Source organism: Accipiter gentilis, chromosome 15 (assembly GCF_929443795.1).
Source record: "Accipiter gentilis chromosome 15, bAccGen1.1, whole genome shotgun sequence".
Taxonomy (NCBI): Eukaryota; Metazoa; Chordata; class Aves; order Accipitriformes; family Accipitridae; genus Astur; species Astur gentilis.
In genome coordinates, this window is record NC_064894.1 from 6,845,516 (window position 1) to 6,865,844 (window position 20,329).

The following is a 20,329-nucleotide window of genomic DNA, read 5'->3' on the forward strand; positions in this document are numbered from 1 at the left end:
GTTCATTTGTTCAGGAATCGTAAACCAGAAGGGGACAACTTATACATATACTCATACTGAATTGGCTTTATATTAAAATCTATACAAGGAAAAATATTTTCTACTTTGATTGGGACCTTTTAAACCTAGACTCAATTTCAGAATAATATTTTATTTATATCTTACTCATATTTAAAAGCTGAAGTTTATTTCAGGCATGTCCTTGTCACTTTCAAATAGCTGGCAATTTCATTCCAGATGAGCTCAATGTAGTTCTTAACATGGGTAGGTTTTGATTCCCAAGTAACGCTTTGAAAATAGAAGATCTGGGTCATTACAATGTTCATTCTACTGCGCAGTAAATTGAAATGTGGCACATACTAAACTTAATTCTCCTCAGCTGTATTATGCTCTGAAAGCTGGAATTCTTGCCTCACTCTAAAATATGATCTACAGACTCAGCTATGTTATTGGCATACATTGTCTGCCATAAGAAAGAAAAAAACCCACTCCTTAAAAAACTGGATGTACCAGCTGAAGTATAAGCTGTACCAACAAAATGACTCCTTTGCAAGGGTAAGCAGCATTTATTTTGATTACTTGGTATAGCTGTATTAGCAAACTCTTTATAATGCAGATCAACTCCAAGAAAGTTTATACAGGTCCCAGAATATCCTGCTTCTCTACCCTGCCAGCATTTGTTGCAGAACTCCTGTCTAGAAGGAAAAGCAGCTCCCATGGCTCCCATGAAGATCAACTTGACTACCGAGCAGTGCGATATTACAGCTTCAAAGATGAACTGACCTCGTCATCTCAGGACACCGAATTAATGCACTCATTCTGGTGTCTCACAGCATACGTCCTGCAAGCAACACCTTTTTCCCTTCCAAAAAGTAGTTTCTCCCAGTAGCTTCTGCAATTAAACAATCTGCAGGATTTTAAATATGTGCCAATGACTTAGATTAAAAATAATTCATTATGAAATGTATAAGAAAAAAGACCCTGCCTGGTCTGTATCCAGCTTTATACGCAATTCATTCAAAAATCATTTTAAGTGTAGCTGCCACAGAACTCTCTGGATGCTATTTGCAAAGCTACAGCCACCAGTGTAAAATGGGCCCTTCAGCGTACGGCAGAGTGCACGGACTTTCTTTGACACAGTCCTACCAGCCCAGGCCTGCTACTTCTTCCTGATCGTACCAGTCAGACCTCTGCCAATGCAGTGAAAGAACAAGGTGAGAAGCCATGAAGCCGTTGAGGGCTTGGCGATAGATCCCTCTCCGCATCTTAACATCTGCATCAGTTTTACTCTGTACAGCACTGGGATACCACAGTGAGACACCAGTCAGAAGAAGGAACTTCACAGCCATACGTTCTGTCCCTATAAACAAATACATATATGAGTACTGTCAACCCTAGGAAACTGGAGTTAAAATTCAAACACTTGATTACATTTGCATAGTTGTGAAAATTTATTAGTTACAGTGTAATGAAAATCAACTTTTTTGGTACAGGCAGAAGTAAAAACATACATTATATAGAAAAAAAATCACAGCTTTAAAAACTGGCTTACATTGTTTAACATGAGTAAATCTGGTTGTATTTCAAGGCATTGGACTTTAATACTTAATTTTATGCCAAACCATCACACAGTGCAAGAAATATTCTGCAATAGTACAAATTCCATACAGCAGTCTTCAGAGTATTTAGTCTCACAGAATCTCATGGTGGCAAAAAAAATGTGCTGAATATTTCTCCATTTAAACACAAAACATTGCTGAAGTTAGTTTTTTCTTTCTTTACATACTCTCTATTACAAAAATATCAAATTGCAAATTTGACAGTGTATTCTACAAATAAATGCGCCATGGACGACAGGAATTGCAACTTTGGGACAGTTACTTTACAAAGTGTATTATAAAAATAAATTATATGGCAAACATCAAACAAAATCAAGCACGCGCCTTAGGCTTTGCAAATAAAAGTGAAATTCAGCTGGCAGAAAGACTGCTTCTCCCTCTCTGACTATGCACTTTCAAAGTATCAGCAAGGCTCTTCATTCTTAGAGCTCTACCAAGAAAAGAAAAAAAATAAAACCTAATGGAGGCAATAAATACTTCCACGAATAATCAGTAGCACAAGTGACCCTGGTGTTGATGGTAGAGAGCTTCTACAGTGATCCGTCCAACTGGCGAGGAGGGTAGTGCACGCCGAGAGCGTAGAGTGGAGGCGGTAACTCATCTGGAGTTCATGCGTAACTGGTGAATGATGACACTCTCTAAAAGAAAAGATAGCAAAACATTTGGTTTTATGAAACTGCAAATACGTTACAAGTTACTTTAAAGAAGAACAATTACAATGGCAGTGCAAAGCATTTTTCTTCTAGAAATGTCTCACAGACTTACTCCCACATCACTGGTCGATAAAAACTGTCCTGGCTAATGCTACAAAGGGAAACCAAATTAGTACCAGGCGAGGGCTCAGAGGCCCTTGGCTTCCACTTCAATGTCAGGACCATCATTTGGTCGTCCACGGGGAAAAAGAATAATAAGAGTTGAATGGATTAAACCACAGGGACACCAACGTTCCCGTCCCACGCCAGAATCAGGTAGAGGAAGACTTGGAGTTGGGTCTCCTGTATCCTGTTTACACAAATCCATCATGGATCTGCTGACAATTCTGAAAAGGGGATGAGGAAGAGGTATGGGGTCGTTCCTCATTTTTTAATTAAATGTGGCTTAGAAACCTATGCTGGTTTTATTCAGCAAGTCTGCTTGAATTTTGCTAATGACTTCAATGGGGATAGATTTCAGCCACAGCGTGCAAAACTAAGAGTTGGCATTGTCTTTGAAAGGCTGGGTTTAACTTTGTCCTGTGTGTAATGTAGATCTCTGATCCCGATTAATCTCTGGGCTCTTCTGAAATACTAATGACCTGGTCTTATGTTCTTCTATCTATATGTACTGCTCTTGCAGGCAACTTTGGTAATATAGGAATTTAGCTATCAATGACATTTTTCTCTGAAAAGGTGTATTTTATGCATTTCAAATAATATAACTGTACCAATGCTAACTCGAAACATACAATTATACATTTTCAGAATTACTCATTTTCTTAATCGAAATTATTTTTCTTAAGATTCCTTCCTAATCGTCTGAAGATTTTTCAAAATTTACATGACCCAAGAAATGACACTAATCCCGTCATTATTCCCTTTTATATTTTTATTGACTTCTGCCTTTGTCTGCTTCCTAGCTAATATTTGCAAGATGTTTGGTTTAAGTTACATTGTAAGAAGAAAGAAAAATGTTTTCCATGTACTCTTAATACCAGAACTTTGCCACTAGATGGCAGATTCCAGTGATGCTCTTCATACATAGTGACTCGCAGAAGCAGGGCTCAGGAAACATGCACGAAAATATGTTAAGGCAAATGAACTAATAGAATTTCCCAAATAGAAAGTATTTATTTTCCATATCATTTATCAATAACAAATGATTTTCAACAAGATATGTATACCAGTTCTACCAAATGTACGCACCAAATGTGACAGAACCACAAACTACAGTAAGATTTTACCTTACAACCAGTGCTGTTCTAACTTCAAGCTCTTGCGGTATATGATGTAAAAAGCTGCATTTACTTAACATCAGATTGTAACCTCAGGCGAACTGTCCCATTAACTTCAAGGGGAGTCACATGAACTCCATATGGAACAATTTTTTTCTTAAATTCACTATGCACTTTATATATTAATACGGAGTTTGGATACAAAATTCTAAAAACTAAATGGGTAGCAGAAAAACATCATGCTCCTTGTAAAGGCTCAGTCACTGAATGAACAGCAAGACTACAGCAGGTTTCTGAATCAGTCTTCCTCCTACAGACCAAATATAGCAATTATGCAGAAAAGACTAGGAGAAATAATTAAAAAATCAAATATTATTTCCACTTCTAGTATTCATTTGTTCATTCATTTCTCACACACGTATACATATGCTCTTAGTTTGTCCATTAGTTGTTTTTATTTGAAATGCTTATATATATATATAAAAATATATATATTATACACACACACATACATACACTCACACGCTGTAGTTACTAAAAGAGGTGTCTGAGCAGTTATTAAGCTAAAATTATAGTAGGGCAGATTTTGTCAGAGCTCTGTTGGACCACCCTCTGTAGGAATATGATTATATCTGTAGGATATGATTACATAAATTTTTCTAGGGTTACAGATGTGAATATTTCAAGGAGCTATGAATTCACTTAAACGAAACTATTTTAATGATAAGAAAAGAAAACAAAGTTAATGTAAAACTGCTAATTCTGCTTTCAGTCCCACTGATGTAAATCAGAACTTCTCCAGGAAACACATCATTAACAGCTGGTCTATGAAAAATACTGGTTCATATAATGAAGCACGTCAACTGACATTTTAACACATGAAGTTTAATTTCTTCTTACAATATAGAAAAATGTATGTACCACAGACAATGCATGCCTAAGCAACAGAGGAGAATCATGTATCCGTATTTCTATTTTTAAAATCCTGAAGAGAGTTTTTAAAGCAAAGACCCATTCATACCTGAGTGATTCATACCTGACCCTCAGAGCTGATAGCTCTGCATGTGAGAATGGTTAACCCTGATTGCATCTTCCAAAAAGCCAAGTAAGAGCAGTGTGTAGGGAGTAAGATTCAAAGTGAAGTTAACATCTGTAATGAGAAATGTTGCATGTAGTTTTGCCTGAGAGAGCTCAGGCAAAATTAAGAGAAAGAGGGTAACTCACACTGACATAGGGGAGAAAAACATTCCCCTAAATGAAAACAAATTCGAAAGATGAGCTCACAGAAACTCCTGCCAGCAAACTACAGGTTTCAAAGCGACTCAATGAAATCGGCCACTGATGTGTGATGGGAACACATAATTGGTCTGAAAATTGTCCTGACTCTTGCAGCTTATGCCAAGCACCTGAAACCCAGCAGGACAGTAGCTTGGTCTCTTTAAAGACACGCTCTCCCACATCTGATCAGAATTACTGAATATTCATATAAATATTGAGGATGTTTTAGAACACGTGTAGCATATGTCAGGCAGTAACATATGACTTGGCATCCAACTGGCATGAATCAACTTATTAACGTGACTTTAGAGATTACTCACATGATGCTAATTACTGTGTGCTGTAAGTGGTTTGAGATTTACATATGGTAACATGCATACTCTATGGGCATATTCATGAGAGTCACACAGTGTTATTTGTGTTTTAAAAAATCACACTAATGGGTGTCACGAAAGGAAAAAAAGGTGGGCAAAATAAGTCAAAATCTCTGTTTTTCTTCTGTTATTTACTTAGCATGTTTACTGATCTGAGAAACTGCCCCCCCAGCCATTAGGATTGAAGTTCTGTGCTCCCCCATTTTCAGTCACACTTAAATGTACTGCTCTCCTAACGACTACATTAGCAATACGCACAGTTAACAGTAATTCAGGTGATGGGTTCTAGTCTGGGGAACACAGTGGAAAACTTAGTAGGAACTAGATTTAAAATCACAGAGATCATCTGGAGAACTGAGGGTGCACCTTCTCAGTCCACGTGTGCTGCTCATGAATGGGCTGGCATTTTCCTCGCTCTTCCCCCCTCTCCACCTTACTGCTGGCCTTAGCCAGATGTTCCAGCTGCTGGGCTTGAGTTATCACGACTGCTTATATGGCCACGCAGTCAGGCAGAACAAAGCATCTCTCCAGCTGACACTGAATCCTACCAAAAATACAAAGATCAGTTCTCAGCCAGCTCGGTTCCTGATGAAGCACTGTAACTATCATTATTACTCCGAGTTGCATGCTTTTTGCTACCGAAACTGTTCCACTTTGTTAAAAAAAAAATCAACACAGAGAAAAAGGTAAGAGAGAGAAAGCAAGAGGATGACTCATTCTAGATGATGACCTGCGCAGAGGAAGGCTTGGTTTCTGCGTTATAATCCAGTAATGTAGAATACACAAGAAGCCCTGTAAATAAAGGCCCTAATATTTTCCTACGGATTGGTGTATCGGAGTTTGATTCTTTGGTGCCTAGTAAAATCTGAGGTCTGAACAAGGCTTGTCCTTCTGGTACTTCTGACATCAGTCTCTTGCGTTCGTTCTTTGATGTTATATGAAGGTGTATGGAGCTTAAGCTACATTCTTCCGTGCAGTGGGGCACTGCTAAGGTTCTTGCTCCTCTTCCCTGTTGCCCTTTTCATTAAACTGGAAGAAATTCTTATTCTGGAGACCCCTATTGCTTTGTCAGATTTGGCTGAAATTGGTTGATGCGTTCAGTGTTATTCATCAACGAAGGACAGATGGAGGGATGGATGAACACAGACACTTCATCTTACAAGCCTTCTTTTCACAAAAGGCCAGGCTCAAAGACAGCCTTTGGAAGAGGGACCAGAATCCGGGGGAGGTCTCCCTCCTCCTCGTTCGATATCCTGACCACTCAACCACCCTCTTGTTTCTACTCAGTGAATACTGAAACCCTCCAGGCAGAACAGCACAGCCTTTACAGGAGGGAATGAGAATGCCACCTTCTTCCCCCTCAGCTGTCGGTGCCATTGGTGAACCTGGCTGGAGCCGATGTGGGTTTGAGTCTCCTCAGATACCGGTGAGAAGGGGGGACTCATCTCCTACTGCTGAAGAAAGGTTTCACTCAAAGGTTTTTAAAACAAGCAGCACTACCCCTACATTTGTGTGGGATCTGATCTGCTAGGAGGCATTCATGATTCCACAGTCACTTTAAAACAGCCGCTGATTTCCTACGCCTGCCTTCTTTCTTTTTCTGCCCCGAGAGCCTGGAACTAAGCTACGTTAAAGCTAGCCTTTCTGCTTTTTGCCAGATTCCTTTTAGTTCAGATCAGGTCCCCAGTTAAGTTCAACACACACTTGTGCCAGCTCAAGGGACAACCACATGGAAGCGAGTACTTTCTTGGCTGGAGGTGACAAAGACAGGACTACAGCTTTTGACTCCAGTGTGGGGTTACATCCTGACTTTAAGTGACCATGAAATTGTGGCTTGACTTAAAAGTCCTGAGAAGTACAAGAATACCTCAGTTATGGTACTTGATTAGGTTCAGAGGCTGCTGTGCTAGTTAAGTCACAACTGAAACACTGGCTAGACCAGGGCAGTGGAAGAACTTGAGGAAGATCTTCAGGAGCCTCTGGGGCTTAGGCACCGTCTTTAGACTTGATTGTCTAAATTGCCTTCTGGAACTGACCTACTGAACGGAGGACCTTATTGTAGTCACTAAACATAACTGTCTTCAGAGTCAGAGGAAATTCCAATATAATACAGTCACACGTCAACTTTTAAGACTTCTGAACTACAGGCTTTCTTTTTTTCTTCGTCTTACCCTTCTTCTACCTTTCAGAAACAAGAACCTCGGGTCAGTTAAAACAGATGTTAAAAATTATTAGTACAACTAAATACCTATTTTTAGTTAACGGTTAAACCAGTTGCCTGATTCCAACTCTTTAGGCTTCTGCTATGGAGCAAAAGTTCCTTTCTGTTGTGTTGCCCCTGGGAAAAATAACATGACCCTTGGTCTGACCTGTCTGGAATTTCTCGAGTCCGTCTCGTGAAATCCTACGGACCACAAGAGTAATCCCCGGCTTGTGCCTGCAGTTCTTGTTCAGTTGCGCTAATTTGTGTGTCCTGGATTTCAGGTACGGTAACGCTGGCTTGTTTCTCCAGGTGAATTAGTTTCTTAGATCTCAAACAAAACAAACAAATTTTCAACCACAGGCACACACAGAGTATTGCCTTGGGTATAGCAACAGTTAACTAAGGAACTAAGTTTCTTTGAAACAAGGATCTGAAAAGGAAGGCTTAAGGCAGCTGTAGTTCATCACTGTATCAAGCCACATTAGCTTGGGGCTCATGTTCGCAGTATTATTTAAATGACTGTTTTGACCTGAAGACTTGTTTCAGTGCCAGTATTTAGAGTGAATATCCAGCAAAAAGCTCTTAATAATGTGTTTTCTTCAAACATCTGTTGAAAAGTCTATGTTACAGTACGAACAGTAAGATCTCGGCAACAATTTATTGACAAATCAAGGCTTTTAAGTGATAACAATTAGTTGAGAGGATCTGATGTGTTTCTGGCATAGTAACTCACATTGCTGGCTAATTCTAGTTTCCAAGTTTTATCTGAAATACTGGGAATTGAGTGTTATGAAAAATGCTCCTAATATGAATCTGCTTTTCAGATGTCACAGGAACCAGAATCTTAAAATTAACAGGTATTGCAGGTGTTACACTTGTAAAAATTGAAACCTACTTCTTTTCTGATGCAGCAGCAGCTTGTACACCACAGACAAAACGCCCTTCATGTGAATAATAAAATGCCAGCTTTACGCTGGGATAATGGCCATATCTGGATCTTAAATTGGAGAGCAATGCAAAGTGCAGACTGAAGACTAAACATTGCTTGGACTGACTATAATTTTGTTGACCTTCTGTGGCAGATTCTTCCATCAAACCTCTTCTCCCAGACAGAAAGCCATTTAATATTTCACCCACTGGTGCATTTTCTTTTCTGTGAATTGTATTTATTATTTATTGGTGGTCTTCCTGCCTCGCCTTCTGAAAGCTATTCCTAATCACTGGGTCCTTTACAGCTTGCTGAGGTGGTTGAGGTATTATAAAAGCTTTAAAACCCTCATTTATCAGTCTGCTTGGCTCCATTTCTTTTCGTTGTGACTTTCTTCTGTGGAAACTGATCACTTAATAGAGACACCTTTTAATAACTTTACTATTATTAAATAAACAATCATAACAATCATTGGCATCCACACCATTTCCATGCTGGCACAATTCCGTAAAACATGCTTAAAAATGCAAACATATAAAGGAGGAAATCACAAAGAGGGAGAGAAAAACAATGAATTGCCATGGTATTGTGAGGCAGTCTGTATTTAAGAGAAAATATTTCAAACAACTGAGAATTGAGAGTAACTTCCTTACCAAACCCTATCTCTTTCACTGTCTGTACCTGAGCTGTGCCTTTAAATAGCAATTTCTGCCACCAGCAGTCTGTGCTGTCTTCCCCTCTAAGACATAAGGATGCTTGGCAACTAAGGTTTAAATATAGCACAAGTTCATCCAAACAGGAACACTGAAAACCTAGTGAAGGCAATGGAGTGACTTGCTTCAGAGCCTTTAGTGGTCTTTGGAGCAGGCACAGATGGACTATATCGATTTTAGCCAGACCAATGTTTCTCAAGCTTTTTCTAAAGACTAAACACCTTTTGGCTCCCTTGCCTTCATCTGACCCCTGAGCTGGCAGTATGTGTAAGTAAGCTGGCAGCGTGTGTAAGTCAGGGACCTGGTTGTAAGCGCTGTCTACAAGTGTTAAGCCCCTCTGGAATAAATAAGCTGCTGCTTAGCACTGCTGCTGCTGAACATTTTGCAATCTTCTTACCCCCTTTGAAATTTGTAACTGCCTTGAGAAAGCAGCTCACCACTGAAAAACGCTGATTTGGATGGGAGAATCCTAGAGAGAAGACTGGTCACACGGTGCCCATCCTTCCTCTCTTCCCCTCCCTCCCTCTGGCACCTGAGGTACTAGCTTTCATTAAAACAGGACCCCAAGTGCGCTGTCTCCTGGCATTGCTTCCCTAGGGATCGCGGCATCTCGATAACATGATCACAGGCAGGAAGGAAAGTGCCCCGTGCAGTACCGAAGGTGGAAAGTGATCCGTTAAGGTGGAAGACAATCTAGTACAAGTGACCAAATTTCCTTCGATCTATTAAAAAGTGACCAAATCTATCATTAAGAATTCCTGAACTACATTAATAAGCTAGTGCAGTTGCTCCATTCTCAATTCCTAGGCTGAAGATCTTCCTGGCTTACAACTGCCTTTTTGATGGATTTTTTTTTTCTTTTTTAAACCGCAGTAAGAAGACAAAAGGATGTTGTTACTTAAGTAGTCAGTGCACACACTTATTAGTTTAAGTGACAGCTGCAGGACTTCATTAGTACGGGCAAACGTGAGCAACTACACAGACAGGGGGCTGACTCCCATGGTAGCAGAAAACCTGCAGAACATACCCCCTGAGCCACCGCCATCAGCCCTGACCCCCGCCCAGGGAGGCAGAGCTGCTGGCTGAAGATTTCTTCAGTTCTATTTTCATAGACTGAGTCTCGGCACGAGGCTCGAATTTTGTCACATTTCCTGCTCCTGGGGCTGTCACTACTGGCTTTCCTGCTTTCATACCTTTTGACACAGGAATGCGGGTGGGTGTAGGTCTCGGGGATGACCCATCCTGTCCTGTCTGCAAAAGAGAGAGAGAGAGAGAAAGGACATGAACGGAGGACTTTTTCTTCTCGTATATGCTCATTGGTTCTTCATTTACCTCTCAAGCAACAATGTCCCAAATCAGGCCTATTAGCAAATTAATGTTCACATTTGGAACCTGGCCATAGTACATACTGCTAGAGTAGGGCTAAAGGTACAGTCGGGGTCAAACGAGTGTCCCAGAGCTGAGGTTGGGTGTTTCGGACCAAGATGTCATAGGGATGGGAATCCCTGCAAAACTCCGATTCCACACCACAACACAGTGCAGGACGGCTTTAGAGGCTACCAAAATGCTAGCTTAGCTGTCAGACAGGTACAATATTAGCATCTTGCACAGACTAGCATGGGCTCTCAGAACTGTATAGCCACGTAACTGCCGTATTTTCAGAGCTGGGGCAATATTTCTCAGCATTATAGATAAAATTGAACTTTGCTTCCCAAAGTATGCTGGGGCCATGGCTGGCACCACTTATTTCTGTACTGGGAAGTGTAAGGGACTGGGGGAGAGAGACAGAGCATTGGATTTCCTTCTCCTGTGGCTGTGGGAGGAGAGATGTGGGAGACGGCTCTCCCCCTCCAAGCCCTAGCCACAGCTTGATGAACTCTGGTGAGGGTGAAGCAAGGAGCCCAGATTTCCAGGGATACCTCAAGGCAGTGCAGACATGGTCATTTTACTATCCCTGCCAGTCTGCTGCCCTGGACAACAGCCTACCAAGCACACTTAGCCTCAAGTTTGAGGACTTTAGAATAAAAAAAAAAGAAAAATGGCCTAAGTGGTTGAGGATCCAAGCATGGGGCTGGCAGACCCAGCACAGCTCCTACCAGGCGTCTGTGCCCTTCTGGAGCACCAGCTGGAGGCCACGCCAGCTATCCTATAGTTTGGGAAATGCAATCAGTACATATATTTAGGCAACTGAATCCCACTGTGTAAATGCACGAGGAGCATTTGGATAGGAGAAAAAGATTCAAAAGGGCCAGCTGCTATTTTCTGTCTCCACTGGCCAGATAATGTGGCACGTATACTCTGCAAAGCCAAAACTGGAAGCTATCCCTTATGGACCACGACCTAAAGAAAATACTTATAACCGTGACAATTCTGAAAGGAAAATGTGTTTTATCTTCTGCAGTGTACAATACAGACACAAACATTAACGGTGACAACTTCAGTGTCTCAGCTGATTTTCATATGTGACTTTTTTCTGTTCAGATTATGAATGAAGACTTTGATCTCACAAAAGAGAACACTTCTCATAAGATCCTGGAATCCTAGCCAGACCTATCTGCTAAATCACTAAATTCTGCAACTTACAACATGTAAGCAAAATAAAACTAAACTGCTGAAATAGATTGGATTAGCAGATTGCGTCAACTGCAACATGTATTTGCACATTTACTTAAAAATGATCTTAAAAAATGCTCCACAAAGGAGCATTTTTCTCTCTCGAAGGATTTCCAGCCAGTAGCATCAGAGCCTTCTGTCTGCATCCTGAGTATTCAAAGCAAAACCATTCCTTAATCTTCTAAGAACAGTTCAAAACCCCATGTGTACACAAAAAAAAAAATCACAATTGGAAAACTTGAATGCTGTCTGCCTGGCAGGAAGGAAGCCATTTTCAATAACTAAAAGCAACATTTACAATGGCAGTCTAAAGGCTAATATGGAACTCACATGTAGATGTCAAAACAAGTTAGGCCCATACAATTCTGTAGGGCAAAACATGCAAATGCATTCCATCAGCTTGGAAAATATGTCAACATCCCAGGGAACCCAAATGACAAACATCTTGTACTCCCTGAAAGAGCTCCACAGTGTGTAAACATGAGGCAATCAAATGAAGTAGCTGGAATCTCAGGCATTTCTTCAGCTTTATTCACATGTAAATTATTAACTAAGGATTTGGGCACTTTCAAGTTACTCATTTCAAGGCTAAATCACTGAAAAGCACTTTGAAAAGAACTTCAACTTGCTTTAAATTTCTTAGTTGCCTTCCTTACGGCATACTAACGTGTTGATCATATGGAAGCTAACGCCTGCTTCACACGCAGCTGAGAAAGTGGTTTGTGTTTGCTAAGTGAAATGGCACAAAGGTGCCTCATCAGCAAGCAGTCCCCGTTGGGGAGAGTGCCGGGGTATGCAGCAGAGGACGTGTCCGTAGTGTCTGTGGCAGAGAACCCACACGGCCGTCTGTCTCTTGGTCACTTCGTCCAAGAACCAAGCTCTAAGCAGTTCCCTCCAGCCCCGTTTGTCTGCAGGCTGCTGTCTTCTGGTCGATACAGAAACGCAGCTCCAACCAGAAAGCCAACTCGTAGGCAGCCGGCACGGAGCTCCCGAGCCACGGCCCCGCGGGACACACAGAGTGACGCTGGCTGGCTCTGAGCTGGCAGGACGTGGTGCTGGAACAGCACAGGGGGCCAAGCGAGGTTAATAAATACATTACTGAGACTGAGATAAATACATGGAGCCGCTAAGCTGGTTAGGTTGATAATCAGCACTCACTGCAGACACTGGCAGGTATATTAAGCTGTAAGGTTGGACAGTCCCATTAAAGGAAGAAAAGCAATTTGCGTGTACAGAACATTGAGCATGTTTTAGTGGTTTATAAAAGACCCCGCTTAGTGCATTTTATTGACACATAAAAAGCGTGCTTTCATGCACACATTGACTTTTGGAATATTTTAATAACAGAGGTGCTTTTTCAGCACTTGTTTCTGATCAGATCAGGGACCAGCTTGCCCTGGACAGAAATGGTTTGGTTCGGTGGCTGACACAGATATCTAGCGCAATTTGAGATGCCCTGGGCTACTCAAGCTGTCTGCACAGGGCTGGTAGCTAAGACAGAGGACCCAAAGAGACCTGCAGCCTCTGGTAAAGCAGCTGGCAGTTAGGTAGGCTACTCGACAGCACTTAAAATGACACTGAAGACGTATGTTTAGGCTGAAATCCTGAAAGGGTGGGACTTGAGATGTCGTCAATACAGTCAGTGGAGCCCAGTGGGCAATTCAGCTCACACTGAAGCTAGTGGAGTCTCCTCCACTGAATCACCCTCCAGTCTCCACGGAGCCAGCACACAGGGCTCAGTGCTGGCAACGGGACTGATGACTAGGCGCTGACTCAGTTGCCCGCACCGAGGCATCCATCCTGTGCCATCTGAGGTATCCCATCAGCTTCTGCTGCAGAAAGGTACAGGTCCGTGTTATCTGTACCAGCCTCATGCACGTGTCTCAACTGCCACAGGGCATGCAGAGAGCACCGTGCACCTCTACAGGGGCAAGTGAGCTGACCCCTGGACCCCTAGTAACTCCAACAGAAGCTTAGAGAATGTATGGGACACCTACAAAGAGCTAAATTTAGATGCCAACCTCAAACTAAATGCTGCCCAAATGAAAGTAGCTGCTTTAATGTGTGCCCAGCTAGCTCTGGCACCCACCAGCCTTTTTCAGCCGTGCCTTGCTGCCTCCGTCACAGGACGCTCTGCATGGTTGGTGCCGTGCCACTCGCTACGCTGGCTCTGCTGCAGCGGGGATTCCCTCTGCTCCCTGCAGATTTGAATGTCACCGGATTCGGTCTGTACCCTGGCAGCATAAACAGCTGGCGCTGGATGCCAGGCTTGCAGGAGGTGGGGAGCACTGGGGTGAAGGGATTAATAGGACTGACACCCATCCTCGTAGCCACAGAAGGTCCAAATTCACAGCAATCCTACAGCCAAAGGTAAGGCCTAAATCAAAAAAACAGGATATAGGCACCACAGTTGGTTTTTTTCCCCAAGAATATTTGTTTTTATTCTGTGGTTTTTTTACTGTAAACTGTATGAACTGTCCTGGGAACAGGGACTTGGGCTAATGGGCTAAGGCAAGACTAAGAACCAGGCTACAGTTTCAGCCTCGTTTTGGTCTGCATATCCTCTGGTCTCGTAGTCTTGAATTTTGGGCTGTGCTGTGGTCCATCTGTAATAAAAAATTATCTGCTAGGTCTGCTAGGGTAGTCCGAGTATTTTCCTGGGAGTGGGTTTGACTCTAAGCAAGCTAAGGAGGGCCAAACCCCATTTTTTCCACTTCTGTGGTAATGACCCAAACCTGTAGGCTATCATATAAAAGGCAGTTACCAGCTTAGGGTTTGGTTCTTTTTTTTTCTTCCTTTTTTTTTTTTTTTTTTTTTTTTAATCAAAGTGGCAATGGTTCTGTTGAATGCTGAATTCAGTCCAGCTAGTCAAACAGTCTCCATCACATCAGCTCCTGCTGTGTAGGCTCCTGTGAGACTGGACTACGCCGGGTGGCAGCGCTGGTGTGACAAAGCCAGCTGCTCGGCAGCTGTGCAGCAGGCAGAACATGAAGTACCTCCGAAACATTTGGGTCCAGTGATTTCAGGTGCCAGTGGAGACACAGTTACTGACCGGTGCCTTTTTTTGGTTCATCTCTCTGGTTAAATGCTCAAAAATTTCCCAAGTTCTCCTTCAGGTGCCTGTGTCTTTCTTTGGATCAGGGTCTCATTTTATCTAAATCAGAACTTCTGCAGACTCAGAAGAGGGCTTCGATCAGGGGAATATAAATCTCTAGCTACTCTAGAGTGTATGTATGTCAGTATAAATCAACACAACCATAACACCCCTTAATCCATGGGTTCATGGGTTTCAAAAATCATGATGGTCCATCATCAAACCACAGTCTCTGGTTTTGGACTCACATATGCAGACACACACCACAGTTCAGGCTGAACCTTTAAAAGTGCCGTGTGTGCACCTTAAAATTAACTTCACCTGCAGTACTGAAGATAACTCTATAAACTCAAACTGGAAGAAGAGTTAAATGTTTTCCAATATGAAAACAGTAACTGCCAATTTGTTATAGCAACAGATGAGAGCTAGGAACCTCAGAATTATTTTCCCCTTTGTAGCTTGGCACTGCATTAGTACACTGTACAAAGCGTCTTGTATGAGGAGAGTTAAGAAAAAAATTAAAACCAGTGAGCTAAGAAAGCAGCTGTGTATCTGTCTGATTTTACGAACTTAACCCCTCAAAATGATATCGATGTTGGTTTCTTCCAGGTTTACGGAGTAAATGATCACAACTTGTTTTTTTCTGACTGGTGTATTCAAATGTGTTCGTAGGCATTTGCAAAACAGATGGTGGATATACAACTTCTATTTTTTTTCCAGGGGGTTAGGGAGGATAAGGCACGTTTGGGCTTGTTCGAAGTTCCCTGCTCATCTGACCAGGGACCTTAAAAAACAAAGGGAAGCATAAGATGAAGTAAATCTTATGGTTGAACTATTTTCCTTACATTCCAAATCAGGGAGGATGAAGTGAAGAAAGAAGCCACTTTTTAACCAGATGAAAACAAAACAAAAAATTTCGTCTGCCACGGTTCAGTGCATCATCACAGTAGAGAAAGACATCTAGTAAAAAAGAATGAGGAACTCTTAAAAAAAAAAGCTTCCAAGCTTCTGAGAGACAAAGGAGCTTGTAAATTAATTAATTCAAGACTTTTAAAAAAATGAACAGTTGCCTCTAGTATGTAGGAAAACACTGTACAGTAAAGTATCTACAATACATTATATTTGTGGGGGTAGAGAGAACGAGCACATGTGCAATCCCAAATAGATCTGTACGACAAATGCAAGTTTTCTTAAGTCAGAGGGCTTAAATGGGAATGGCAGCGTCTCTCCAAAAGTGTGGAAGTGTATCTTAAATACACTTTGACATTTCAGCTTGGAAAGAGATGGCTGAAGAGGCATGTTGTAGGGGTCTGCAGACTCCTGAGCAGCATGGACAAATGAACAGGGGATGACTATTCAGTATTTGTCAAGATACAAGAAAGAGGCTGTAACCAATGAAGGTATTGCATAAAAGGTATCAAACAAAAGAGCATTTTTCCCAGAGCCCGCAAGTGAATTCACTGCCCCCTGATGTTGTGGAAACAACAGTATAAATGAGTTCAAAAAGCAATTAGAAGAATAAATAGAAGAAAACTCCGCCACGGTCTATTAAACACAAAGATGTGGCTACAGGCCCTGGTTCAGAAATACCCACCTATTGCCAAAAACTGGGAACAGATGCTGAGGAAAACATTACTGTGTGTTTACCCACTTAAAATAATCTTCCCCTAAGCATCTGCTGCAGACTCTGTCTAGCTAAATAAACTTTTGGACTAATACAGTACTGCTGGTTTTCTATTTTCGTTAAATTCTTCTTTCCAGGGTATTTCCAACTAAAGCAATGCAAAACCATGTCCAATAATAAACCTGGGGGAGGACTATCAATAAATATCATCCACTATGTTTAAAGACAGAGGCAAGAGACTGATTTAAGTAAGAAAAATAAGCTGGGGTACCACCACAGAGGCACAGAGAGAAAGCAGCAAAAAATATGTTAGAGGAAGCACTATTGTAACACAGCACTTAGAGAAGTTGAGAATTTCAGACGAACAGAAAGAGCTTTACTACTCACTGGCTGAAAGAGGCTTGGAGCTGTAAGCAGTGATACCATATCTGCCTATTTATTCCTTTGGAGTTCAGTATTATAGCAGATATTAACTGAATTATAACTATAATGGGATTATACCACAGAAATACTAGCCTGCATGATCAGACTCTAAAGACCTGCCAGCTGGGCCAAAAATCATTGAGTTATTTTCAGAAGTCAGAAACTGCACTCACCAAAACCAAAAATAGTTTCCCGCTCTGTCATCTCCATCATTCTTTGTCCCTCCCAGTCTCTCACTTGCAATTTTACAGGATTGGCATTACCAGATTAACTTTAAAGGAACTTTGACGGGACCTCCTTTGAAAGTTACTCCTTTGGGAGATAATGCCAAAAGTACACCAGCACCCAACACTGGTACAAAAACATATGAATCAGGTAAATTCTGATTTTATAGTTAAGTTTGTATCTGAAACAAATGTAGGGAAGTCAAGAGTTCCTCCTTACCCCACCCATTTTCCCTGCTGGTGTCTCAAACCCAAACCATGGTTGCCCTTCTCCTTACCATGAAGACTACGCCATGAGACTACACTGCTTACCACTGACTGTGTTCCTCGGGTGGAAGACGTTGTAACAGGCGTTATAGTGATAGTACTTGTCACCTTGCTTGCTGCCGGTCGCGAGGACAGGTTGTTCCGGGGCGATCGAAGGACGGTACCGGTCACAACTTCTTTCTCTGCTGCTATGTTCACTGGTCTGACTGTTATCACAGGACTCGCACCATCGGGTGCAGCACTAGGAGAGCGTTTAAACTGGGAACCCAAGTGGATGTGGATCTTGTTGTCTTCTGTCGTAATAATGTTGGCGTTGGCATTGTACTTGCGGATTGGAGTCGGGACTGTTTGTTTTTCTGGTGTTACTTTGAAGACGGCCCTTCCCATGGTCATATCTTGTGACTGCGGAGAGACAGAGATTTCTGCTGGTGCTGCGGATGTTGATACTGTCATAATCTGAATTGGCGATGTAGGTCTGTCGGTGAAGGATGCCCTCCCTCCCTCTGGGGACTTTTCCCTGGAGAATGTTGTTATAGTGACTGGAGACATAGAACGATCCGGGCCCATGGGGCTTTCACTGCCTTTTCCCTTTTGTGGCATAACATTTGGAGAAGGAATGATGGTTATTCGTGGCTTCTGATTTCCCAAAGTAGGAATGACAGTGGTACTTGAAAAAAATTCCTCCGAGGTTGGACTGGTTATCTCCAAAGTAGCTGTGCTGTTCTCATGGTCTGGTGTCACCCGAATATGAAGAGGTTGACCCTGCTTTGGTGAAAGGACAACCTCCCCGGGATGTGCTGGACTACCATGGGTTCGGGCTCCTTTATCAGGAGTTGCCTGGGCCCCAGTTTCCCTCTTTCTCATCCATGGTATCCAAGATTTCCTCATTGCAAGTTCATTCGCTGCTGGAGGATATCTCTCAAGCACTGAAGAACGCTCCATGGGTTTTTTCAGACCTACCTGTCGCAGATTGCTCATGATGTGATTCTCCTCCTGGAAGGATTTCCTTATAAACACTGCTGGAGTTTCTTCTTCTGCTGCTTCGCTACTTACAGCATCTGTTTGCACGCCGGTGGACGTCACAGGAACATCGACCATTCTTCGTCCATTTATGCTGGGCCTCAGAGCACGGCTGTAACGCTTAGAAAGCTCCAGCTCTCTTGTTAGGTTCAGAACTTCCTGCCCCATGCTCTTGTTTTTGTTTTCTTCTTCCATAAACCTTTGCTGCAGAACCGAATAATCGACTTGGAGCTGAGAAAGCTGGTCTTCTTTGTTCATCAGCTCATGGATTTTTTCCTTAAGAGCTTGAACTTCTGCTATTAAATCTCTGCTTTTGGCCTCTTCCAGACGAAACCTGTGCCTTAGCTCTGCCTCCTGGCTCACTGCTTCACCTTTTTCTATTGCTTTGGTTTTGGCAATCTGGAGTTTCATCTCCTCCAGCTGTTGAGAAAGAAAGTTAGCTTTATCCTGCTCTGTCCTAAATTTCTGCTCTAGCTGATCATATTCATCTTCTGTCTTCATCAAATCTCCTTCAACCACTTCCAATTGCTTGAGACGTTTCTTCAGTCTTTCAATTTCAATGGTAAGTTCTTTAATCTTGTTGTCCTCATGACAACCATGCTCTGGTCCTTTCCTGGTTCGACCTCTTGTAATTTCTCTTTCTACTTCCTCCATACCATCGATTCTTTTCTTTAACAGATCAACTCTACAGCTTAGTTCAGAGGATTTTTCTTCTTCACTTCTCAGTCTGCCAATTAACTCATCCCTTTCCTTTGTCAAACTAGACACTTTCTCCTCCATTTCGGATTTCAGTTTCAAAAATTTCTTACTTTCTTCTATCAGTTTCTCTGTTACATCCATAACTTTCCCTTGTTCAACTTTAAAATTCTTGTTTAGACCCTCAACCTTTTTTTCCTCCTGTTTTATTTTTTCCATCATATTTTTTCGTTCATCAACCAACATTACAGTAAATGACTTCAGCTTTGTAAGGTCATCTTTTAAGCTTATTTCAGCTTTTTCCAACTTGCTTTCTGATGCCTCAAGGTCTTTCACTCGAGTCTTCACCACTTCCAACTCATTTATCAAATCCTTAGTCAAATTCTTTTCTTTCTCCAAGTTTAAGTGTAGCTGGGTGCATTCGGACTTACTTTTACTGAAAGCCTCTTCCAGCTTCTCTAGTTCTGACATTCTTTTCTGCAATTTCTCCACTTCAAGTTTCAACTCTTTGCTATGGTGCTCTTCCTCTTGCAGTTTATTTTTCAGCTCTTTACACTGGGATTCAGTTTTTGTGATCTCTTCATCTTTCCCCTCCATTTCGAGCACACGCTTGCGGAGGTTTTCTACTTCTGCCATTAAGCTAGAGTTCCCACATTCCCCTTTCGCTATTTTATCTCTTAGCTCTTGGAGCTCCTCCTCAGCTTTTTGAAGATTTTTGTTAGTTTCTTCTAGCTCCTCTATTCTGCGAGTCAACCCCACTAGCTTAAGTCTTAGCTGTCTATTATGTGACTCTTGATTAGCCAGTTTAGCAGTCATCTCCTCATGTTCTTGAGAAAATGATGATGTTTTGTGTTCCAGTTCTGCCTCTAACTTCATCAGTTTTTGCCCATCTTCTTTTGTTTTTGCACTAATAATTTTAAGCTTTTCTTCTTCTTCCTTTAATTTTTGGTTTAAGTCCTGTATTTTCTGGCTTTGTTGACTAAGTTGTTCAATATGCATTTGTCTTTCATCCACCAGCATGAGTGCAAATGATTTGAGCTTGACTAGTTCTTCTCTTAGTTTATTGAGTCTCTTTGTGTGTTCCTTCTCCTTCCGGGCTTGATAGATCTTCTCCTGCTCAAGAAGTTTCTTCAACCTGAAACAAGTTAGAAGAGATGCATTAAACTTTATATATATATATATATATATGTGTGTGTGTGTGTGTGTGTGTGTGTGTATTTCTCTATTTTCTAAGTCATCTTCATTTTATAATTTTTTTTCATTAATAACCCAGGTAGTCTTTCAAGAACTAACTACCTACTAGTAGTAGGTTATGTTCCCTAC

At 41.7% G+C, this 20,329-nt stretch overlaps 1 protein-coding gene across 6 annotated transcripts in view; it reads right to left on the reverse strand.

The window, feature by feature from the left end:
- Positions 1-1,451: 1,451 nt before the first annotated feature.
- FILIP1 (filamin A interacting protein 1) overlaps positions 1,452-20,329 on the reverse strand; it is a 109,761-nt gene continuing 90,883 nt past the window's right edge. For 4 of the 6 annotated variants that reach the window (XM_049817774.1, XM_049817773.1, XM_049817779.1 and 1 more), the window contains 3 exons: positions 17,336-20,141; positions 10,073-10,296; positions 1,452-2,257 (listed from right to left, as the gene is read on the reverse strand). In XM_049817774.1, coding sequence (XP_049673731.1) covers positions 10,090-10,296; positions 17,336-20,141 — 3,013 coding nt within the window. In that variant the 3' untranslated portion in view covers positions 1,452-2,257; positions 10,073-10,089. The remainder of the gene's footprint in view (positions 2,258-10,072; positions 10,297-17,335; positions 20,142-20,329) is intronic. The other 2 variants (XM_049817775.1, XM_049817776.1) reach the window with 2 other exon arrangements.